At 37.7% G+C, this 26,105-nt stretch overlaps 2 protein-coding genes across 2 annotated transcripts in view; one reads left to right on the top strand and one right to left on the bottom strand.

Annotated features, from left to right (window-relative positions):
- Positions 2,165–26,105, bottom strand: MARCH5 (membrane associated ring-CH-type finger 5). The gene is made up of 6 exons (XM_021399270.1): positions 25,830–26,105; positions 12,108–12,310; positions 8,365–8,495; positions 6,204–6,387; positions 5,594–5,760; positions 2,165–4,474 (listed from the first exon to the last, which is right to left on the bottom strand). Exons 1-6 carry the CDS (start codon positions 25,871–25,873, stop codon positions 4,358–4,360), a joined length of 846 nt encoding a protein of 281 aa, XP_021254945.1. The 5' UTR covers positions 25,874–26,105; the 3' UTR covers positions 2,165–4,357.
- The window catches only part of CPEB3 (cytoplasmic polyadenylation element binding protein 3), an 85,728-nt gene continuing 85,663 nt past the window's right edge, over positions 26,041–26,105 (top strand). Inside the window, exon 1 of the mRNA XM_021399269.1 lies at positions 26,041–26,101. The gene's annotated coding sequence lies outside the window, so the exon portion shown is untranslated. The remainder of the gene's footprint in view (positions 26,102–26,105) is intronic.

Genomic DNA, 26,105 nt, shown 5'->3' with positions numbered 1-26,105 from the left:
TTTTCTTCTGTCAAATTAGACAAATGCTTCTGAACCAGATATGATTCTGCTGGAGGAGGAAAAAGCCTTAATTATGAACAAAATCAAGAAGCTTTTGATTCCAGGCTTAACTCTTCTATCTTCTGTGCATCAGAAGTGTCTGGAAAACTAGTGTCAGAAGGCTCCTGCAGCTCCTGCAGAAGTACACCGAGTAGGAATCTTTGCTTCTTGTAATGATCCACAGCAAAAAAAATGGCAACTACTCACAAAGTTACACATATGGTAAATAGATAAGTGTGTTCCTTTACTGGCTTCTGTTAGCTGCAGCAAAATGTTACTGAAGAGTGGAAGAACAGCTAAAAAAAATACAAGACAGTATGCCGTGCATACTGCGTCACCAATAGTGCTCTGTAGGTGGAAATAAAGTTGCATAATTTTTTTTTAAATAAACAAAGTACTTCCTATAGAGGCCCACTGCTTAGGCAATTGCTTTTCCATGGCTTAGTCATCCAGCATGAAATGAGGTGCCTGCAAGATGTGTTTTGACAGGTGCTGCTGAGCTGTTTAGTTGAGGCAGTTTCAAGTCATGTCTGCTATTTGCTTACACTGGTTTCAGAATGGAATTTTTCTACTCAACTACTTAGTGTGGTACAACCAGAAATAACTCCTTTGTGCTCATAATACACAAAGGTGCAAAACACACCAAGCATAGGAGTAAATAACAGGCAAGAGCAAAGAGGCCGCAGACCTTCAAACTTCAAGGTATAGGGGGCCATGATCTAATGGATGTGATTGGTCCCTGATTACAGAACATTTCTTAACAAGATTTTTTTTCCACTTACAGTATTTTCTTTGCACACGTTTTTTACTTGCATTTCTGGAGAGCAAGCTATGTTACTCAAGCTCGTGAATATGCCCTTGAAATTAATAAAGCCTACTTTAGAGATGTATAAATTAGTAAAGGAGAAAGAACTTAAATAGTTGAAATCCTGGGCAACCTCTGGCACAGGTATTTCTAGTTCTGCAGCTCACTCCAGTAGAGGAACTTGCTAAAGAGCAATGAAGAAAAGTCTAGGCCTCAATGTCTGTAGGAATTGAGACAACTAAATTCTGATTTCCCCAGATTATGCTGGAATGTACTGAAATAGGTTTTCTCCCCAAATCACAGCATGTGAGACTAGGGGAGAAGATGTGCCATTTTCAATCAGCAGGGTTAGAATATGGCAGTTCAGATGGAGCTGCCACTGTAAACATTAGGCAACTGAAATTTTAGTCACATTGAATGGTGGCTCTCAAAAATGGGTAATTCTGTAGTCAACAATACCTGCGTACATCTTTTCATACAAGCATAGAACTGTTCTAAATGCTTCCCTGGAGAAATGTCTCAAATACCAACACGGTCAGATCCCTCGCTGATAAGTCAAAGGAGACAGCTGCCTTTAGAGAAAAAAACATAGAAGATGAGGGAATTAATGTATTTCAAAACAGGCAGCTCAAGGAAATTGTTGCAAATGGAAACTTTTACAGGAGAAGGAGAACAAACAAAAGAGAAACCATTCAAACAAAAAAGGTAGTAGAGCTCCATTTAAATCTAAGAAATTAAGATGGAAGATGAGTGAGAAGGGGAGACTCATTCCCCATGTATTACCATAATTGTAGTTCAGTTCTTGCCTAAATGGGAAAAATAAAGACAAGTTTTAGATAAGAATGATTGAGAACTCTTATACAATAGGATTGAGAAATGCTAAATAACATCTAATGCTCCTTCTCTGAAGGTAACAGGACATTAACCTGCAAAAAAACTCATTCCTACAGTCAGTATTATCTTTCTCTGTAAAGAGGGATCACTGTATTCCCCAAATAAACTCAGCACATCAGCCAACCCAGAGTTATCTAGTAACTCCCAATCACAATTTTGTATTAACAGAGGTCTTTCACACTGCAATAATGTTTTGCTTTAAATGTTTGAGAAATGCGTTCCCCCCATGTCATTCACTGATCACAAACAAGCGAGGGGAAAAAAAACAAAGTAAATTTAAAGTGTAAGGTTGAAGTCTCAGTCATTTTTCCTTTATCCCAAAATATTTCTTTGACCTATCAACTTAAAATTGATTATATACATCCTCAGACATGCATTAAAACACATTCCATTGCTGTTGGCTTTTGTTCAACTGACAACATACAATAGGGAGCGTAAAAAATATTTATTCAGCCTAATTCAACATAACTATAATTTGTAATACTAAAAACAAGATTTACAACATAGTAACCAAAGTAATGACCTTCTGCCACCATTTTAATCATCATATAATCCAAACAGTGTTTCTGTAATGATATTTTTACAGTAGCTTCAAGTTTCAGTGAAGACAATTATCTCTTCCCGTAGAACAAGTTTCAAGACCGGTAATTCGCATCATTCAATTCTTCATGAGACTTTAAAAAACAGTAATAAATTGGCTGGAAATATATACAGTGAAGACCACTGAAAAGCTGTTTTCTCGAAATGAGGAATTCCATAAGAAATATGTATATGTTTCAAGGCTATCTTACAGAAAGCAGCAACTTTCCAAGGTTGCTACTCTATCTAGAGTTTATATAAAAGTGAGCCCACTTTAAGACAAATATAATCAGCAGACTTGCAAGATTGTAGCAATTCTTCAGTTACAGCAAGAATCTGAAAGTATTTGATATGGATTGAATGTATGATTTTCTATACCTGTTATTTCTGGATACTTGGTGGCCATTATATACACTTTTATACAGCTCTAATATTACATCTCAGTATTTAAGACAAACATACTATAGAAAAGGTACCGTATTTTGAGTTTTTTTAACATACATTATTGCAGTCAAATATTAAGTCCACTCTGCATTTCCTTCATTTCTGGTGAAAAGAAATATTTACTTATGAATAATTCCACTATTTTTTTAAATTTGTTTTTTATTTTTATTTTTTAAACCCATCTCCATGCATTTGACATCCTATTAAGAAGAAGAAAAAATCCTTTTGAGAAAAACAAGTTGTTGTAAAGAAAACTTCAAGTACTAACTAGAGGTTAGATCCGACATGAGTATTAAACGGCCATGTGATATTTGTCAAAATTTAACTTTGGAAAACAATTAATTTCTGTTGAAGTTTTTAAATATCTGAAATAACTGAAGTGCTAGTGTCTCCATCAGCAGGCTACTTTGAACATATTTTAACAGTAAAGCTTACTGTGTAAATAAACTAACTTAGTTTATTACACATTTAAGATTTATCCTTAGTCCTTTACAGAACAGAACCAAGTTGTCTTCAGCTACCTAAACTGCTGGTAATGTCTTAAACGTGGTACCCCAGTGTAGCACTGCCCTCCTTTCCAGCCATTGTTCCTGGCTATCCTGCCAATACAGATGGCTTGGGCAGAGAAAAGACTTGTCCAGACACAGGAGCTGAGCTGTGCCCCTAGATCTGGAAGTTGAAACTGAAAACTACAGCTTTCTTCTAAACGTAACTTCAGCATCCATTGTTTCCTCATATTTTTACTACTCGTCACTTGTTCTGATAACTTACATAATCAAAAGGAACATGAGAACTAAACAATTGCTCTAATACTTAACTGGAAAGTAGGTGATTGAAATTCACTTCCCCCATGTAATTTTACTGTGAAGAAAAAAGAAAGCTATGCAGTACCAGTTACAAAACAGTAAGAAAAAGCCATGAGGAAACAAGTAGGCATTGCAGAAGATACACCAGGACAATAAGAACTATCAGTAATACAAGTCACCTAGAAGCCATGCTCATTTCAGAGGCTTGTACTTAGGTGGCTAAAGCTGACATACAAGTCCTGTAGAGTGATCTTTTGCTGTCTCTGTCCAGCCATTTGTGTATTGTGCACTCCCTGTTCCATACCAGTGAAAAACAAGAAAATCTTTATTGTCTGAAGTCCCTTAATTACTTCTCCTTAGTAATGACTCACATTTCCTATCTTAAAAAAACTTCCATTGTGTGAAGTACTAAAATGGATGATAGCCCGGGTATGAAAACACGGTATTGGAAAAAAGATCTGGACATGGCCTTATATTAACTACGCAATTTAAAGTGTTTTGTGTAGTTGGTGCTATTTTTTCATCCATTCAGCAAATTGGCTCAAAGAAAGTAATTCCAAAGCCTGTTGCTCAAGAGAAATACCCCAAAACAATGAAAGCAAGTCACATTCTTAGGTTCAGTGATTACTGAAAGGATATACCCTGCCACAAGACACTGCTTTATTATATTTAAAGAAAAAAACAGGAGCAGCAACTTATCACAATTCTCCACTACTGTGCAATAACGATGGAACCAATACAACATGGAAACCTGTTAGGTGAGACTGTATGACATCAGATGATCACATCCTTATGCACCTTCTTGCTCAGGGTAATTTAAAATTTTGCGGTGAGCTTGGCGCAAATACTGCTGTTGTTTGAAGTAAACCTTAAAAGCTCCTTTTATAGCAACAAAAGCAATTCCACCCTGAAATAAAAAGAGATTTTGAAAGCCTGCAAAGTTCAGCATGACATTGCAAATGTTCTTTGTAAAAGTTTCCTATTAAATAAGGTTTACTTTCTAATCAAACAGCTTTTTCTTTTGAGGTTACCTAATTAGGACAATTCCAAATGACTCTAACAGTTTTCTGTCACATACAGCATTGCAGAGGTTCAGGTTATAGATGAAGGGATTACAAAATAGACCTACAGACATTTTTGAAAACTTTCATCTCCTTGGGAGTTCAACATATATTCTAAAAGTCTATTATTATATTTCAGGAACTAAGTAAAACAGTTGTTTATCTGCTATTTTCCCCTTCTCTGAATAATTATAGATGGCACAAATAATATTTGTTACCATTCCATAAACGGACTGTGGAAGCAGCCACTTGCTAAAAACAAGCATAAAGTGAAATAAAACCATTTTTTTATTTTTAAAGTTTTACCCTGTGTTCATCTCAAGTCTTCAAAGTAAGAAGCAACACTAAGAAGTCTTTAGTCTGCATGAATGGTTGTAGCACTACTGTTTCTTCCACAAGTTAGAATTGGGGAAAAAAAAAAAGGGACTGAAGTGACAGTCAAATCTACCAGGGATGCCAGTTCACAAAACTCAATCTGCTTCCTCTTGAAAAGCTGCAAGCCTGAGAGGTTATTCACAAAGGACATTTCTCTCCTCTACTTGTTCTTCTGCCTTCATTTAAGGTGTATGGAATTATCTTTTTACTCTTTATTTCAATAAATTGATTCTTTCAGGGAGTCAACAAAAGCTAATCTGAAAAGGTTAATAATACAAACCCTAGTCCTCACTTGTAGAGCTTGTTCTTAGAAGATACTAATTGCTCATCTACTGTTAAGGATCTGCCTAGCACAGTACCAGACAGAGGTTTCAGCCTTGTCTGGGTTACTTTAAGTCATAGGGAAAAAAGTCTCTCACATGTAATGCTTGCCCACTGCCAAGATAGACAACTTTAGAAAAATCTCCTCTACCCTTAATCAAATGCCACTCTTCAGTTCTGGCTCAATTTACACTTTTTAGTTTCCCCGACCCCATAGCATTTTACAATCCCATATAACTATTTATATAACAAAAGATAAAGTATCTTACCAAGATTGTCCTTTGTAAGTTTGAGTTAACACTGCTGAACATCAGCTTGCCAACTATTGTGGCAATAGTAGGGAAAACTAGAGCTCCACATAGAATACGTGTAGCAGAGACGTGATCGGCCAAAGGGTTGGCCTCTGCTGGAATACGAGGAACAGGACAACCAATGCCTGAAGGGATGAGAGCAGAAGAAGAGATAATACAGCCGCTGCCTCAAACAGAACATAGGGGTAACTAGTCCTGCCTTCCCCTGCTTCATTATAAATCTACAGTGCATCAGCGTAGATATTCAGTTTAATTACTTTGATAACTCACCCTCTTTTCAGCAAATATTCCATTTCAATTAAGTGACTGTATTTATTTTTACTTTCAAATAAAAAAATCATCATTTTTAGTAGCTTCTTTCATTACTAAGGCCTTAACTGAAACCATGTTCCTGGTCCTATTGCCCCTCCTACCCCACTAGGTACCATACGAGCACCATCAAAAGAAAAAAACACAACAGAAGGAAGGTATAATCACCCATACTTAAGGATGGTAAAAACTCATATCCCTGTCTCCTAGAGGGAGAAACTTAAACTTGGTATTGCCTTTTAAAATTAATTCATATTACCTGGAAAGATGCTGTTCAAAATTTGTAGCTTATTAGAATATTTGCGCCACAGTCTGAGCACATAGTCCTCCCAGCGAATCATCTTGCCCAGTATTAGCATGACTGGGATAGTGGGAAGTCCAATCAAAAGAAATAAAGGATCAGCTCTCTCCATAACATCAAGACCTTCTTTGTGACCCACAACCTGATAAATATGTATTAGTGGACAAACAAATGAACAAGAAATACAATTTTAGAAGTTTGTTTTGGGGAGGTACCATCCACACATTTTAAGATAACAAAAAACCTTCCAGCTAATGTACTCAGTCTTCCCTTTGCTTCCTTGGTTGTTTATCAAGCACAATGCAGATGTGTGAGCTTCTTGCCCTAACGTACATGTCATTGATCTTACAACAGAGACCTGTAACACAACTCCTTACCATCTCAGCAAAATTTTCATGTCCTTCAGCATTCATGAGTAAAAGCACAAACATCTGAAGTACAAAAACAGAAAGCTATCTACAATGCATACAAAAACTTAAATTTTTGAATGGTTAATTCTATATTCAAATTGATTAGATCTTGCTCTTCAAATGATAAATTGCATTTCAGGATGTTTTAATTAAAAATCTCATATTTAGGAATCCTTTATGCAACAGAGATTATACTGTATGTAAACCAGAGGAAAAAAGCTAATTCTTCAAACTGAGGATTTAACCAGGTGTCTATAACAATGTAAGTGTGAAGTTGTCACCATGCAGTTGCTTAACGAAACCCAAAACTTGCTTCAGCTTAAGGCCAGATCCTCATTTCAAAAGTAAAGCAGCTACAGAAAGGAGCATTTAGTCTTCCATTTTGTTATGTATTTCTAGAGAAGCTATAAAGATCATAGAAGTTACTGTAGAAGACTCAGCATAGTAGTTTGCAAAGAGATAAGGACTAGTACATTTCACAGAATTCCAGTTTTATCCCTACAGATGCTTGCAGTGCCCCTGTAAGGGCTACAAGAACAAGATATGAGATGAGGAAATTCATAGATACACCATTCTGTAGTTGGGAGAGTCATCCGCTGGAATGGAGGAGGTCTTGTAAGTCATTTTATGTCACTTTTATACAACCATTTGACACTGGTACCAGGGAGACTGCATCAACTCATTTGGACTCAAGTTTAAATGGCTATCATATACATTTTTGCTACAAGTGTAAGTACAAACAGAACCAAATACCACAGGGCAGTACCACACAGCTCAAGAAAAAGCAGTTCCATATAACTTATGTGGATAAGCACTAGGTTTTATATGTAAAATAAGTTACAATTCTGTAGTGTAACAGAGAATTAATAAATGCATCTGTATGCTACTGTGTATAACTGAATTACATCAGAATACTTTACTTTCAGGCAAAACACAGGTTATAGGCTAGATACAGGAATCAACAACTAAAATGGTAACAAAGGTCCTGCTAGTTGTACAGTCTATGAACTTTAGTCTTGCAGTTGGAATGGGATAGTTGTGAACAAGTTAATAGCCCAGCATCTCTCAACATTATATTTGTAGTTAAACTGCAAGTCCACAAAAACTGAAGTAGAGACGGTCCTTTCAGCTAACAATCTGAAGTAATCAAAATATACTATTAAGTTGAAGTTGCTTGCATTTGTTGTTTATGCGTGAATTGCATCCTTCAGAACATGCATATTCTCCTTTACATAATAAACAAAGGAGTTAGGACTGAAGAATTCTCCGTGTAACCAGCAAAATTGTTTCGCAGATACAGTAGAGATTAGTCTCATATCTCTCCTCAAGACTAGGAGTTAGACTACCCATTACCAAAAGCCTTGTGCTAATGGCACTTTTTAAGAACAGAAGTGGGTTCATCAGCCTATCGTATGCAGGGCAGCCAGCAACAACAGTAGTGAATTTTCTTAGCTGTAGACTGTGAACCCAATTTGAACAGGCAGAACAGGCTTTATACAGTATGACTGGTTAAAAGTAAAAAGCTTTCTATCAACCCACCTTGATTATACTTTCTAACTGCACTGAAAGTGATGAAAGTAGCTAAACCACATTTTAAGCTAAGGGAAAAAAAGGAGTCTTAACAGTTTTTTCTTCTTAATTTAAAATCCCTATTAAAAAAACCTTGCTTTCAAGGCTTGTAAGGTCTAGAAGAGGAAATACACATGTACCTGCATCACTGTCACAGCTCCATATGTAACTGCTGTCCAGTATATAGAGCCCACCATTATTCCAGCTGCAGCAAATGGACATGCCTTTGAGATCAGTCGATCTGCAAGATCCAAAACGTAAACAACTGGACCTATGACAGAGGAAAAGTAAGGTTTCAAGATGCAGACAGAAGCATGCTGAAGAAAGCTCTCAGCATCTACCACTGACAAGAAAGCTTGAACTTGGCAAAATACAAGTTTGACATCCCACGTATGCTGCTTATGAGAGCATACAGCTTAAAAGCTACTGAGCTGAACCTGTAACTTCTATGTATTATTTCATTCATTGCAACACCTCAGAGAGAAATATACTCCTTATAGCACTACTAATTTGCGCTGCTAAGTTGATTAGATCCCTTTGCACCTGTTGAACCAGAATAGTTTTGTTGTACTAACCATTTTAAGCTTAGTGACTTTTTTGTCTATGTTAGGTATTTTTCAAGAAGATAAAATACCAATTAGTTATTATGTACTCCATAAGCAAATCTTTGACAGCTTCACCTAAGAATGCTGTCACTAAGCTTTATCCCACTCTACAGCAGAAGGAGCAGTCAAAGATTCATTCCACTGGAAAAATGATGGGTTGCATTCAGTATTTTTAGGATTACCTCAAATATTGGAGGAAAAAAATCCCTTTCCTTTAGTGCTCTTGACAATACACAGTTTCATTGTTTATTGACAACTCCACTTTTGAGACTTGCACAGAGCGACACATTACTCACGCCAACTTTGATAAGCAGGGCATACTCACATCTTTTCGTTTGAAGACTGCAAGAGAACCAGCAAAGCAAAAGCCACAAGTTGAAGAGTCTGGAAAGTATGCATGAACTGAAAAGTGGCTATCACCATGACCACATTCCATGCTATTTTTGTGTTTGCCAGACTTCTAAACATCAGTAAAAAAGTAGCAATTTTATTTCATGTTTACAACGAGTTCTTTAGGATATCACATGTGTTGTCAGAAAGTAAACATAGTTGGTGACTACTACTTTTTTTGCATATTTTTCTTGCTGACAAAATTGTGACTCCTTTCATGATTTAGTTGGCTCCGCAAGAGAACAATGGGTGTGCTTTCAAAACAACCAACCACCCAATACCAATACCAACTGTAGTCAGCTCAAGCCAGCCAATGAAAACAAGTAACAGGAACATCTAGGTGAACTAGATATAATATTTATCAACACTGACATTCTTGAAAAGTACTCAAATACAGAGCAATATTTTATATACCATTTGTATGGTAGTACCATCCAGAGACCTGATGCAGGGATTGCGACTTTTAAGTGGTGGTTGTGCATGTAGCATACTAAAGATCCACAATTTAAACATATCTAGCTTATATGTAGACTTGAGGTAAGTAATTGTAAATAAGGCTAAGCTATGTATCAATCTAGTAGACAGATTTGTAACTAACTTGGGCAGAATGTTGCTCAATTAGCCTGTTAGTCCAGCTCTGGCAGCACATCATGTTTTACCCTGCTAATGCACGGTAAGTTAGTTACCTTTCCATGCATCTTCTAGTATAGAACGTGTTTGTTTTTTTTTTTTTTTTTGGAAGTTCAAGTTTTAAGGGCAGGAAGCATCTTCCTTCGCAACAGAAAATACCTCACCAGCACCCTGCTTCAAATGCATCAACTGATGTAAATTAGTCCTCAAGCAGTTGACAAAGTTAGAGTTAATGTAATCTAAAGTTGAGCAATTTATTGTTGAATACATAGCAAATTCAGTGGTTGAATTTGAAGTGATGTTTCACTCAAAATGTAAATTAGTTGAACAACCAGTTAAACTGTATTATGTTTAATTTTCCAGGACAGACTTAAAAGATTGCTGGGATATTTTTGAGAATACTGAAATAGCAGCAAGGCTAAATACATAGTAGTTTACATATCTTGATAGCTTCCCACAATCACTGAGAAAGTTTAGTGCACTATTTGGAAAATTTACGTCATTCTTCGAAGGAGGTAAAGACAAGAGACTCTTCTTCCTTCCCCCCAGAAAAACAAACTACAACCTCCCCAAAAACCACACATAACCATCATATTCTGCAAGTCCTGAAGGGTAATACAAAGTACTGAAGCTTGCCTTATACATCTTGGCAAGGTGGTAAGGCAACAGCAGGTCTAAGATAAAATATTAACAGATTGCACCCACTAATCCCAATCATGAAAGGAAGCACGCTACAGAATTAGGTACAGAATTTTGAGCAAAGGCTAGGAAAAAAAAATTGTATCTCAAGGGTAAAAGTAGTGAGAAATGAACGCAAAACAAATCTTTTAAGATGATATTAAGGAAGTAGGAAATTGAAAAAAATCACTGACATATACACGAAAGAACAAAATACGGAATTATTTTGTGTGGTGAAAACAATCATGCTTTAGCAGAAGTTTGTAGGGCAAGCCTGATTTTTTATTTGTTAAAATGAAATAATTACCTAAAAAGACATCTGGGTTTTAAGCAGCTCTTTTAGTTTTTTGTTTTTTGTTTTTTTTCTTTAAAAAAGGAGAAAATTACAAGTCCTCAGAAGAGAACAGCTGGTTAAAAACATAGTACCAATTTCTAAAATCATTATGCACTACCAAATATTAACTTTAGGAAGATACTTCACTAGGAGGAGTTGTTAAGAAGTACTCATTCCTGGAAACCTGTTTCCAGCAGTACATTAAAAAAATCTTAATGTATATAAGTTTTTGAACCATGATACGTCATGGCAACTTGGTTAGTTGCTACATCTTACCTGCTCAAGAAACTTTAGTTTTTTTGAATGGTATGACTAGTTCACAACATACTGCTGCAGCACAGGGAACCGGCTACTGGTAAGACTCCTTGAAATCTTACTGTCCTAACTCTGTTCCATGTGACCTTGACTGACTTACTGTTGAGTTCTGATGTAACAGTTCCGGGTTACTAAAAAGAGCTACAAAAGGGCACGACTGTCCCGCCTGCTTGAAGGACTTGAGGTCATAATGGAGGTTTGATGAACCCCAAATCATTTTCCTGTTCTGCTATAGACTTATGTAAAATTACATGAGACTTGTTAAATGTTATGCCTCCCTTATCTTTACCATGGAAAAAGCTGGTATTGTGAGAGAAAATAAATCAAAAGATTCCAAGATGCCTGTATGCAAAAGCTGAACAGTCTCATGCAAGAATTTTAGGCCAGATTTATCAGCAGCTAGGAATATTAGTATTTAGGCATCTTAGCTTCCAAATAAAGTATGCCACAAATTGCAGGAACAAACAAAAAGGCCTGTTTTCTTTTTCCTGTGCATGCATCTTAACTAAACTACAGGCACTTCTTTTGCCCATTGCCAAAACCTTCAAGTATATCTTCTATGTCCAGATATCAAACCCTCCTCCCCCCACACCAAAAGTAATGCTAATTATCAACACTTGATGTCATCCTCACAGTGAAAATTAAGATTCCTTTCTACCTTATAGAAAAATTGACTCAGGGACTGATTTATCAATTACTTACTAACAAGTTATCATGCCGTTTTACATTTTCTTGATCATCAACAACATACTAGCCAGTTTTCAACCCCCTTAGCATTAAGTATCATCACTCAAATTTCCTTTCACCTAAATTTTTTCAGCTCAAAGTTGTCAATAAAACAGAGGCACCAAGCATTAAAAAAAAGCAAAGAATTGGGAACAATATACAGAAACAACCCATTATATCATGTTTAAAATGATGCACATCTTACCTAGCTTTGGAAATACTATTAAATATTCTGCATTGCACTGAGGACAAGCAACTCTAGCAGTACTGTTTCCTCTTTGCTTTTCATCCACCCAGCGCTGTAGACAAGTCTGATGAACCCACTTCGTAGAGCCCCTGCACCTGCAAGGTCTCACCCACTCTGCTGTCCGATCATCCTCATCGGTAGCAAAACAAACCCAGCAGCTTCTGTAATTACAGGAAGAAAAAAAAGATTTTTGCTACTTTCAAGTGCTAAACTTTCATATGTATTTTTAGAAAATGTATACCTAGAAATGATGCTTGTTGCTTCATTCTTAATCACCAAATACACAGGTTTTTTCTTTTTAACCACAGTCTTGTCCTGCGGTATTAACAATACAACATTACAGACAGCTAGGCAGATGCTTTTAATACATTCTGAATTATTAATTTGTTTTTGATCACTTATGGGTTAAAAAGCTGTACTGTAGTTCAACTTCCCAATAATTAAACACATGAAATATCCATATATTTTTAATTGTATTATCGAGTATCTTCTTCCACACTGAGCATTTTGTAATTTTTTTTAAATGAAAAATATAAAATCGATGCAGTAGTTTCAATTGGGAAAATAAATCCAATCCTTTTACATGACAAAACCTTAACACAAATGATACAATGTAACAAACCCTGTAATTAAATGCATCCAACTGCAGTTTCTATGTAGGAACGTGTTAAGGTGGTTAGCAAAACCTCCGCTCTCCTTTCCTCTAGAATTTATTGTCAGCTGCTGACCTTCTTCCTCTCTTTCAGATCTCCTTCAATTTTTGCCCCATCTCAGCTGCTCAACTCTACCTCACCTTCACTGCATCACCCCCTCTTGTTTCTGTCAGCACCTGTACATTTACTGTAGAAACAAACAATGCAATACTACTCACAGCACTGTTTGTCTTCCACAGTTTTGTTCTTCGCTCCACTCATTCACTCCACATCCAATTTAAGTCTACATTCATAATTTATACTTTTGTTTTTCAGCTAAGAACTTCCCAACAGAGCTAGTTAGGTTTGTGGGTGCCAGTGAGGCCAAATGCATTAAAACCACAGAAGTCTAAACCGTGTTCAAATTATGAGATTTCAGCATGAACATCTTGCTATGCTTCAATTTTAACTAGTGAATATGTTCATGAGTGCCCTGTAGATTAAATTATGTTCAAGTTTTCTGTTAATAAGAAAATCTTCATATTTTCCTTAACTGATTTATCCAATTTCTTATCAGGTAACCACAACTAAAAAACTTGAAAGACTCATGAGAAGAGTAACAAAATCCTTTATAGACTTAAGCCTGTAACAAGTCATAAATAATAACAGTAAATTCCTCATGTTTGTCATCAGCTTTATCTCTTTCCATTGACTGCATCTGTAGCAGAGAGAGCTAAATAAAAACATTTCAAACAAGCAGCTTGGCTCTTGCCACATTTTCCATTTTCTTGTACTGAATAAAATATGACCTTGATTCTTACTACTGAATGAGGTTGCTACTCAGATAACCTGAAACAGAAAAGGCTGGCAAGGCAGAACAAAGCATTGTTTTTGATAGAAACAGAAACCTGTTTTCCTTGATGACTTTTCTACAGAGCCAAATCAATAATACTGATGCATTTTTCTATACTTCCATGGTGTAAAAAAAAAAAGCAATTAAGAGCACCACGACACACAAAAAGCAGACCAGTATCATTTCAGCTTTGAATATAAGATTACAAATGCCTTTTAAATTCAGGTCCCCAGTACTTAAAAGTTGTCCTGACTCAAGAAATTCTATTCTGACTCAGAAAAACTAATTGCATCCATTTTATTTTCTACTAAAGACAAATTCCCTTCAGGAGACTATGCGTGAAAAAAGAAAGTGGATAGGTAGAAAGCTGTATTAAAGATCAGAGCGCCTACACTCCAAATGTTATACAAGTAATCTAGAAATCCACGGCTTGCCTAAGAAGCTTCTCCAAACCACAAATTCTGCATCACTGAGGGACCTGCTCTCCTATAGCGATAGCACCAACACACCAGGAACATCCTCCCATACCAACATACAGACTGCTGTTTTACTGCGTTATACTCTGTTTAAATATTACTTTTTTCCTCAAATCAGCATTAGATGGGATCCAATTAACGTTACTGAAATCAAATCACCACAGTCTGTGGGAGCTGAACTAGTCACGACAAAGCTTTGTTTTCAAGTGGGAAACACTACACAAGCAATACAAACATTTTAAAAGCAGCTAGTTGTATACCACCAGTAAAGAGCTCTCAAAAAACCTTCGAGGCCCAATAAGCCCAGCAGACATCCCTGTGTCCACAACACTTAATGGAAGGTGATTTGCGAGACTAGGACAGCGCAGCTGCTTATAGCCCGGTTCCACGTATTCAGTGCTTCCAGAGAATGAAAAAGTCTTGGAATTTTCCCCTAAGGTTCAGTGGCATACACACATGAACTTCAAGTGCAAGCAGAAAACTTCTGAGAAGAAAATTCTCGCAAGACTTTCAGCAGGACCTAGCACTTAACCATGAGCCAAAAAGGATTTTCCTCCCATTACAGACCCTTCATAAAATACAAGAAATCTCTTCAAGAAAACTTTTCTGCACTTCCCCCCACATTATAAAGCATACCATTTTTCCTTGAAGCACAAATTTACTGTTATCTTGATATCACAATAAAGCATCCTTAGTCTGCTAAGCACTGAATACTTACTGCAATTGAATTTAACATCTGAAAAGAAGAAAAAAGTGAAAAGGCTGCTCATAGCAGTGATAGCATTGTGAGCCAATGCAGTAACAGGTGAAAGCATGTACTGGGAGATGTGACTGAAAGGACTCCAAGAACTGGCCGTGAAAAGGCACTGTTCCAAAGGAATAACCAAAGTCAGCTGATTGTAAAGCAATTTTTCATGAGCTTCTAAGTTTTTAATGCATAGACAATACTGACAAAATATTACTGATGAATAGTAATAAGCTTCCAATAAACCTACTGACCACACTCGAAATACTGTAAAATCATACATAAGTGGGAAGACCAGGAATTCATAATAAAAGGGAGTTATGTAGCAGTATGCAACATTGGCTAGCTGCTTTGCAGCTCATTTCAGTAGAGGAACACAGTGAGCTCTTTTCTGAAGAAGCAGTGAAACAATACACTGCAAATACTCTGCTAAGCACTTCCTGAGTTGGAAGGAGTCGGCAAGAAGATCCTGTGCTAGAAGGCCATTCTCTGGTCACAAGAGACTTGCAGGCATGGCCTCTGTGTCTGACAAAAGCTATCAAGCAGGGAGTGCCACTTACCACGAGATATGCTAGTTTACCTCATGTTTCATGGGGCAGAGCACGTGTTAAACGAGATGCATTCAGCTGCAAAGCCTAAAGCATCATGAAGACTTCAGCAGCAGAATGCATAAGACCTATCCAACACAATGGTGGAAGCTCGTTAGCAGAGGAAAATTGAGACTGCAGCAGGATTAGAGATGGAGCACTGCTGTCTCCCCAGTATTTTCCAGTTCTCCAAGAAGAAAGTGCTTTCATTTTCAACCTGAGTTCTGTCTATCAAACTCCAAAAACTCTCCCAGCGTCCTGAGAGAAAAAGAAGCTCTCACACCAGTTGAAAAAAGGAGTCCAGCAAGACAGCAGTGCAAAGCTGCTCCAGTGCATGACACCAGCTTTATATGATCCATCATGACTTCTACCAATCTTCTTTAAGGCAGTGCAGCATAGCAGCTACGTGCCAACTGGGATCATTCAGCTAGAAAGCATGCTGTCACCTTGAAACTAAGTGTAACTACTAGAAGGAAGTTTCTGAAGGTCATAGGTCTTAATATCCTGCCACCCCTGGTCAATGATATGGTGTAATGCTAAGCAAAAGAGAAGCTGACATAGCCTTCACTACAAAAGTAGTGCTTTTTTCAGAAACAGCCGGGAAAGTTTAAATAGATAATACCAAAAACAGACATGTGGCCACACAACTGTGGTATCTGTATGAAAGCTCCAACTTCCTCTAACCGCAGGATGGCATTGTTTAAACTACATTTTAAGCAGCTTTTTGATATATATATTTCTTTAAAAAAAAAAGCCCCCCAAAAAGATGACTAAAACCCAATAAGCAGTCAGGGAAACGCATAAAAGCAAAACAAAATAACTAGAAAGCGTACCAGAGATCTAGCGATTAACAGAAGTTCAGCTTGTTTATATGTTGTGAATAATAGCTCCAATTAAGGAGAAATGGTTTACTCTTGAGCTAACTGAACTATATAAAGGAAGAGATGTAAGTAAAGGACAGTCCATAAAATCCTGCTGGCAACTTTCTAGCTTGTGGATAAAATTAAACCTCGGACTGCCAGCCACCATCTCTTCTGCTCAAATCATGCCTTACATGTATTCATGGCCTTTGCTTCTATTTAACTTGGAGTAAGAAATCCTCCACGGACAAGTACTTTTAAGTTCTCATTGGGTTTTAGGGCCTAGTTTATCAAAGAATCTGCACTATTGGTTGAAGTAATAATAATAACCACCTTTCATTCAGGATCTATCAAACTGTCGCAACCAGTTACTCAAGCATATGCCCCCTGTGAGGGCTTCAAAAATCAATTCTCTTAAGAAGGGCTCAATTTGATATTACCATGCTGTTTCACTTTCTCAAAAGGAAAATGTGAGAAATCACCAAGGCTCCGCAGCCTTGCTGCAGGTCTCTAAATACACAAAGAACTTTGCTGTTACAAACATTTCTTTTATTGAAGTGAAGAGGGAAAGCAGAGCCCTCCTAGAACTGCGCAAAGGACAAATCAGGCAAAATCAGTACTCATAACAAGCACCTTATTACTGAAACATTACACATTTTCATTAAGCTGTCATTATTACTTCTTTAGCAGCTTAGCATAGACCTCTAGCGATTTAAGACACTAAGCAACTGTTAGGGGGGCAGTAACACATGACTCTTACCATCAGATACAAGAAATAAAAAAATGAATAAACCCAATAGTGCGGGGTGAGGGGTGAGATCAAAGCTTGCACACAAATTACTTTCAAAACTGAAATATGGATTGAACATTATTCAAAAAAGGAAGGCTGAGTAAAAAGTAGCAGTAATATGCAATATTACTAATATGTAATGCTACTATTGTAATCATACAGTAGCAAAACACCTAGCAAATTATGATTTAGAGGTCATTTAAAAATACTTCCTTCAATGTTCCTTTAAACATCTTAATAATGTACTAATTGCCTGCAATAGTTGCAACATAGTACGGCAGTATGTCTGAAAGCTCTCATGAGGAAAATGAAAACCAGAAAAAATTCTTTAGTGTCTCAACTTCTCTCAGAGCTGAACTGCAGAGCAGCATGAAATCCATGTATAACAGAAATAGTACGAAGTTAAACGAGATAGAATTTGTATACCAATATTTACTCTGGCTGTAGAAAGAAAGGCTCCTAGCACGTGCAAGATACTACAAGAACTCCAGATGGCAAGAGGACCACACGCGTGTTCTCCAACTGATAACATGACCTGCTATTAAGGTAGAACACCCAACTCCCGACAGGCTGAACCACTCAATTTTTACACCAGTAAGAGCTTAAAGGAGGATGGATTATTACGAGGCTGAAAAACTTTGTTCTAGCAACACTGCCAGATGTAGCAGAGGAAGACTGAGTAAGACTTCAAAGTAGATTCAAGTCATTCTTCCTGTAATTCATCTGCAATCTACTGTATTGAATTCTTACACCAATGCCCACTCCCCAGGGACACATTACATGCTTCACTATGTGCTAAACTTTGATTTTCAACTGTTTCCATGGTTTTCAATGCACCAAATTTACTTGCCAGACAATAAAAGCGTAGCAAAACGAGAAACCATATATCTGTTGAACTTCAATCATTTGAGGCCTCCTGGGAAAAGCATTTTCAACTATACTCTTGATCACAGTCATCATGACCTGGATTCTATACTTTGAGGAAGAAGAAAAGATTACTTGCACCATTGCTTTCAGCAGCTCAGTCAATACCCTCTCCAGTTAGAGGGTGACAACACTTCAGTCAAACCAATGCATAAAAAATGTCAGTGAAAAAGCATTTAATCAAGAACAACGCATAAAAAAATAACTCACTTATCTCTTCATCTTATAATACTCAATTACTACAGATAAAGAGAGGACAGGGAAAGGTTTGAGTGGAAAAAAAGTATCAGTGCAGGCAGTAGAAAATTGATCTGAGACTCTAAAACACAGGAGGTTGTTTCTTAGTAAGAAGGAACTCAAAGCATGCTAAGATATTCTTAGATGCTCCTATTGCTTAATTACACATTCAAAGGATTCCCTAGTCAATGTTTCCAGAAAACAGCTTTCTGATATTACCGGAGAATTTAAAAACATTAGCACTGAGGCAAACCTTGATAACAAAACAGCTTGCATGGAAGTGCTGTCCATGCACCAAGGTTAGGTATCACGGTGCAACCGCTTCACGCTTCATCAGAATCGTATTAGCTGCACCCTCTGATGAGCAACAACTGTATTCATTTTCCCTCTATTATTGAAGAAAGAAATGCTGAGCTGACTTAAAGGAATTTAACCATTATTCCTTCAAGTTCTGAGTCAAAGGATACCAAGCACTGATTCTTCATATCTCCTGGAGGATTTACTTTTCCATAACAGAAGGTTAACATTTACTTGCATTCCTTTATCACGCACTAACCATACCTGTGTGTTCTCAAAGACTGGTATCGAGATATTTTTAATACGCTGTTTTAAATTGGAGTGTTAAGTACAACTGCCAGTCTCAAGAATAAGATGAAAACATGTATTCTCCCTTTTTAAAAAGCATTAAAATATGTAAAACAGTTTAATTTGCACTGGAAGAAGTAGAATAGAAACTGCATCAGAAGAATACCAATATTGGTGTTTGCGGTACAAGTAAAAAGTAAGCGGTAGATGTTACGAACATCAGAAGCAACATAAATAAAGAACAGAACTTTGATATGCCTAAAATTGAAGCCATCTTAACATTAAACCACTGCTGTGACAAGCAAAAGATGAAAGATAAGAAATACAAACTGTGATTCCATTCAGAGTCTGCATTATTCAAGCTCAAACTCCTGCATCAATTTTCCAGTATCGCAAAGCTAATGTAGAAATAAAACTTAATCTTTAGGCACAGCACAGTTAGAAGTAAACACATTAGCAATGACTTCATCAGACAAAAACCAAGCTCATGGCTGTTCATGTTCCATTCTTAGCTCCATGGTTAAAGGACCCATCCAGGGTAAGCAGTTTTTCCTGTTATGTTCTTCCAAACAAAGCAGAAATAAAATAGAAAGTGGGGTCCTAAAGCTGCAAAAAATTGGCAGGAAGTCTCTAACCAAATAGCTTTGAATTCAATAGCTTATATAATAGATGCTATTACTGAAGTTATATTCTTAGTTTATAACTTCTATTTTTATTACAGAATTTACAGTATGTGGGAGAGCAAACAAAAAAAGCCCTAGAAGAGACGGTCACCTTATACCTTCCTAATATTTGTAGTGAAAATTAAGGAATGAAACATCAAAAAGTCACCAAAAAAAATCTCAATTCAATATGGATTTTAAACCCCAAGAAGAGAGATTCTTGGAAGGCAATAGGCTCAGGAATAGCTACTCATGTTTGGCTGGCATTGAAAATTTGGAAGAGTCTTTAATAAATGCATACCAAGCTCCAAGGTGTCTGATCATAACATTAAGTAACTCTCCCCAGCGCTCTCAAGCTGACTGCATGACTCACCAGCAGAACAATGACAAGCACTCAGCACACAGCCTTCCTAACAGTATCCTTCCCAGAAGGCTACCTTACGTTAGCATGTTTTAGTCCAACATATAATACTGACTTCTAAACAAAGTACTCAGATGCCAGGAGAAGGCATTTGTTAACAGGAAAAACAAATGAGGGGAGAACAGAAAGCTATGTAAAGACACTACAGCTTTAAAACAGAAGGTCTATTTCACATTTTCATGCATGGAACTCCCTATCATCTCTACTGTACAGCAGGACCGTAAGCACCAATGAGCATTTGGTACGTTCACTGCCACTTGAAGTTTTCTTTAAAAATCTTCTAAAACTACAAGATTAAAATATTAATTTATCTTTTTTCCCCTGAAATTATACATATTAAAATAGTTACTTTGTATATTTGTATTAGTTGTCATAAGTTTTAACTTCAGCAAACACTGCAAGCCACCATGCCAGGGGAAACAATCACAGCTATGAGCTATTACAGAGATCTAAGGAGCTATCAATAAAGTCTTCCTAAGGCTTTTTAGATGTAACACATGAAAACACTATTTGAATGTCCTGAAAATGTACGTGGGGTACTAAGATTTTCAGTACCAAAGATGATAAACAGCTTCTTGGGTGTTGCCTCACCCTAAAAATCAGAGAGCTAATTGCCTACTGTCTGCAGGTACAAATAAGCTGTTAAGAAGCATGAAGTTTAAAACATACAAGTTTGTATGTAAGCCTATCAAAGCAGATGTCAACATGGAAATACTATACACATAAGACAAAAGCCTTAAGGTTAAAATAGCTTACAAATAACATCCTGACTTTTCAACAGATGGGCAAACACTTATCTTTGCTGATAAAACAAGAAGGAGGCATTACTTTCAGAGCAGCCCTCGTATATTGGAGGGAGGAGTGGTCTTGAATTTAGATAGTAAGAAAACCACCACAAATAACTACCACAAAACAAACAAATCAGCATTCTGAAACCTGAATGTAACAAAACTGGGAGAGCAATCTGCAGAGAATCCTGCTGAAGTCAAGAGAATAAAGCTTAAAAATAAGAGTACATTTTAGCATTATGGCTCATATTAAGGTAAAAATAGGCAATGACATAGCTAGAAAATGCCAGTGTGTGGCTAAGCATTTAATTTCTTATTTTTTAAGACAACAGATTGACCAGATTATCAACACCAAATATGAATTAGAAGCCATCCAATGAAATGTTTATCATAAAAGTAAAAATCTTTACAAAGACAAGTCTGACAGCTTCCAGGATTATTTTAGAATGAATCAAGTATTTATACCGTGTAGGTTTTCTATCAACTTGGGCTTGTCACTGACTGCATTAAGAGAAGTAGACTTATAACAGCTTTTTAAATCTTGTCACTTCAGAAAGTATCTGGTTCAGCCAACACAGTAAAAAGTGCACAGTAAGATTAATAATTATTAGTTTTACTGTATGTACTCTAACAGCAACTCTGGCAAGTCACAGTCAGGCCCTCTGTAAGAAGGCTCAGCAGTACAGGACTGTGCTAACTGCTGTCCTGGCAGTAATAGGAAAGCTGTTACACAGAGCAACAGAACAGCAAACTGACGAGATGCATCTACAGACATCACTTGAAAACAAAGTGAATTTACACGTTATTTATGCCTAAAAACACAGCTAAAGAGCTACATTTGACAAGTAAACGACACAGGAGAAAAATAAGTATGAAGGCTGCTCTGAAAGAAATGCCTTCTATTTTACTGCATTGGCCCACAAAGTCGATGGTGGTGGTATGGCAGTAGAGGCTGAACCTTCCCACCAATATCCCATTACATTTTGTTGCTGTGTGACAGACGGCAGCAGAGGGGCAGTCTGACACAACAGCACCTGACATGGAAGTGCATATGCAGCAAAGGTGTGTCACTGAATTCTTCTGTTTGGAAAAAATGGCACCCACTGACATTCATCAACACTTGCTGAAGGTGTATGGAGACCAAACAGTGCATGCGAGTGACTATGTTGAAAAACAGCATTTTGTAGCTGACAATTTACTCTATAAAATAGTGTTATTGTGCTCTTTGTATCTGTTCTAGTTTCCATGAAAATAATAGGAAGCATTACTTTCAGAGCTACCTATGTACTTAAAAGATTACGCTAGTAATCAAACCTAGCACCAAAATCTGACAAAGTTCAACAGCTTATCTTCCAACATTACCCAGAAAGAACAAGAGTCAGAAGCATGCACAAAGCAGCCAGAACACCTGACAAGGGATAAACGAGGCAGCCAGAAGAACATTTACAAGTGTTCAGCTGGAAGAACTACTGTTAAACAGTGCCAAGATGGGAAGTTTATAGGACCTAACTGAAAGAGAACAAAATAAAAAAAACCTTCCTTCTTTTTTAGCTTACTTTTAAAACGATATTTAAAAAGACAACAAGGACTCTGTTCATGATACTGGCATACCAACCACAATACTTTCATTGTAAAGGTTCAAGATCCTCACACCATTCTGAGTACAATATTTCTGGGTTATTTCCTTGAAGAAAATGCTTTTGCATTAAAGTACAGCATACCAAATAGCCTCTGCCTATTGAAATTTGACAAGTGTACTAGAACAGACTTTCAAGTAAAGTTTCCCTGTACACTTTGAGTAATAGCTGTCATTTTTAAAGTATTTTCATGTAAACCGGTGAAATCTGGTCATTTGATTTAAGTCAGTCTTGAAAAATGGTTTTCTTGTATTGATTAACAAAAAAAGACTGCTACAATTTCAAAGTTTTAAATTGAAATTCTTATTATTCTGTAATTTCGACATTAAAGACATGAATAAATTGATTAAAAAAATAAAATCTCATTACTTTGACCAATAAACACCGTCTTCAAATGCATATATCATTCCAGAAATACAGCTCTGAAATTGACTGCATGCAGGAGAGGACGCTATTTTAAGACTATTACCCTGGCCTGTTATTCAAACATGAACCAGAAGAAAAAGTGACAGAGATGGAAAATCCAACTTTAAGGCCAAAAAGAGTAACCAATAATCATCTAGATTAAACTCCTAAATGCCACAGACCACAGAATTCCAGGAGGCAGTGTCACCTTATGGTCATGTCTACTTCTCATGCCTCTTATATCATGGTGTAGCAACCCTTCACTTCAGCTAAGTACACAGCCCTTAGCTAGAAATTTCAAGGAAGAAATTCGTTACACCATAACAGCTATTTACCCTTTTTATTAGAAATGTGGTCCAGATTAAAGTTATGCAGGAAAAATAACAGAAGATGAGCACAAGAAAAGTCACATAGATGTACAACCTAAGAGCCAAGTAAGGAAGCCAGATGTTATCTCTCACAAATACATACCGAAGCATTTCATTTAAGAGCTATCACCCTTGCATAAGAATTAGTGCATACATTCACATCTACAGCAATAACTTACTCCTGATACAATAGTACTTCAGCATTCTCAGCCAATTCTCAGTGATACCACCTAGGTATCAGAAAGAAAACTACTTTTCTCTCCCAATGAAAAGTATTAGACTCAAATGAAAGCCTTATTCACTGAAAAGCTATTTTCTGCATCCTTCACTACAAGATTTCAATTTAACAGTATGTGCTCTGTGTGAAATGATAATACATGAACAGTTACTCATAAGCTTTTATATACACACTTCTTACTGCTACCCAGGGCAATAACAACCCATCATTAGCAGCAACGATAACAGCATGGAAGAAAAGGCACTACTGCCCTTCAGAATCCCTACAAAGGAATCATTCATGGGTTATGTCTCCTGATGTGAAATAGTGAAAGGTTTTTCTTGATCATCACTACATTCAACATGAAAGCAGTTATGTATGATCTTGAGAAACACCAGATGAATGAACAAGAGTTTCTTGTAATGTAACCACACTCCACAACCCCAGTAGGAAATAGAAAACTTATTCACACTGACTGCATTTTGAGGTCTCGTTTACTCCAAGATCCTTCTACTTGTATTGTACTGAATCTTGAATTAAATACAAATCCTAAACACTTGGCACCTTCTTACCATTTCCATTCATTGTTTCCCACAATGCTGCTTCTAAAGCTTCCTATACTGAGTCCAACAAGCTTGCATGAAAGCTGCAGTCTTTCTTCATACCTCTTTCTATGCTTCCTAAGCACTTCAAACTTTTCCCCATTGTCCTTGCTGTTAAGCAAGCCAGGAACACTTTCCAATTATTTTAGATGATCTACTCTTACTCCAAATTGACTAGGAAAAGTCTTTGGAAAGGGCCAGATATATCCTTTCAGCATTGTGAAACTGTAGTTTATAAGAATATTAAATGTGCATCAAACCCCAGATATCCATATATCCAATTAAACTGAACTAGTCTGGCTGCTAGTTAACCAATTTCCTTTTTAGCAAATGCTCACCTAAATCTTTCATGACTTTCACTACTTTCTACATGCTGTTCAGTTTTAACAGTTTTTCATAAAGTTTACTGTAACATTATCATGAACAGTAACCTTTGCTAATACTGGGAAGGCCCTAAAATCTCTGCCAGGATACAAGAAACATGGAAGAAAAAGACATTTAAAAAATATAAGTTTTAAAAAAACCTGTAAAGATATCACAAAAGATTTTAGGTTTTTGCATGCCACCGTCCCAAATGCTGACACAAGCACAAAAGAAAAGCTTCAGTTTTACTGGGCAGTGTCATCTAATTACATCAATTTACTGTTTGCAACACAGATAAGCACCAACTCAGACATTTCCCACTGAATTAGGACTTCATGATATGTTAAAATAGCCACAGACAGTAGGGCAGAATATCATTATTTATTAGGCCTCCAAAATAATGAAGTATTACATATCATCACACTACAAACTTCCGGATGAAGATAAAATTTAGTTTCAGGTGCGCAACATTCTTCTTAATCTTCCTCGTTCCTTTCTGCACAATAATTTTACCATCCTCCTCCTAATCATTTGCCATCCTTAACCATCCTCCTTTTTATTCTCTATATCCACAGGAAATAAAACAGAATCCTTTCCCAGCAGTGCTTCTAACAACAACTACCTCCTTTCCGTTACTTCTTGCAAAAATGTTTCCAGTTCCTGACTGTTAGCCTCCTTAACAGCATCATTTCCCCAGGTTTTCTAAAACACTACCAACTAGCATTCCCTCTTCCTCTACCCCCAACAACTTACTTTTAGTCTTTTTCTACACCAGGCTGAAATTCCTTATCCTCACCTTCCAGGCAGTGCAAGCTCTGCCCTTGTCTCCCAGTTTGTCTCTTCATCACCTGCCTGATGGCAGCCTGTATTTCACTAAAATCCTCTAACAAAAGGTAAAAAACGTGTTTATCAGTAGAAGATAGATTCCTTATGAGTTCCCACTTCAGAAGCACCGGGCTGTCACGCCTCCAGCACTAACACCCCGGTTATTGTGTCGCCTATAGTGGGAGGTCCCATGAGCTTCCTGGATGACTCAATGCCGTACAGTGGGAATCTCAAATCCTCAGCAGAACAGGGGGAAAGTGCTTCGTATGCAAATACAAGTAAGCAGAGGAAGTAAGCCAAACAAGAGCGAATGCCTTCTCTCACCTAGACTTCAGTCAGAGCAGTTTACAAGTTGTACTTTTTAACAGCAACTCCAAAAAGCAACTACAGGCTTTACCCAAAGACGACAAAGCCAGTAACAAAGCCCACAAGGCCCGGCTAAATTCACCTCACCTTTCAATGCCTCCACAAACCAAATGCTTCCCATGCCTGCGTTACCTCTCGCACCCGCAGGAAGCGGGCAGCCCCTGCAGACCGCGCCGCTCTCCCCGCAGCCAGCTACGGCCCCGCCACGCGCTCCACGCTGATATACGGCCGAGTTTAACACGGCCCAGCCCGCTCAAGCATCAGAAGCCACGGCGAACCCACAGATACGCTACCGCCCCCAGCCAGCCCGCGCCTCCCGGAGCCGGTCCTCCCGTACCTGTCCATGGTCTGCGGCAGGGCCAGGCCCGTCTGCTCCGACATGGCTCCGGCAGCGGAAGGCGCGGGCCTAGCCGAGGGCCCGCAGCCTGACAAAGGGGCCCAGCGCGAGGGGAGCCGCGCGTCACGCCGGGAGAAAGCGGGGCCGGGCAGCGAGGCCGCCCCCCCACCACGCGCCTCCCTCAGCGGGCGGGACGCGGCGCGCGCTACGCACACACGGCGCGGCCCGAGCCGCCGCGGCGCTAAGGTGAAAGGCGGCGGAGCCTCTGTGAGGTAA

The sequence above is a fragment of the Numida meleagris genome, chromosome 5, assembly GCF_002078875.1.
Source record: "Numida meleagris isolate 19003 breed g44 Domestic line chromosome 5, NumMel1.0, whole genome shotgun sequence".
NCBI lineage: Eukaryota > Metazoa > Chordata > Aves > Galliformes > Numididae > Numida > Numida meleagris.
Note: the sequence above shows the minus strand (reverse complement) of the source record. Positions and strands in the feature narration are given on the sequence as shown.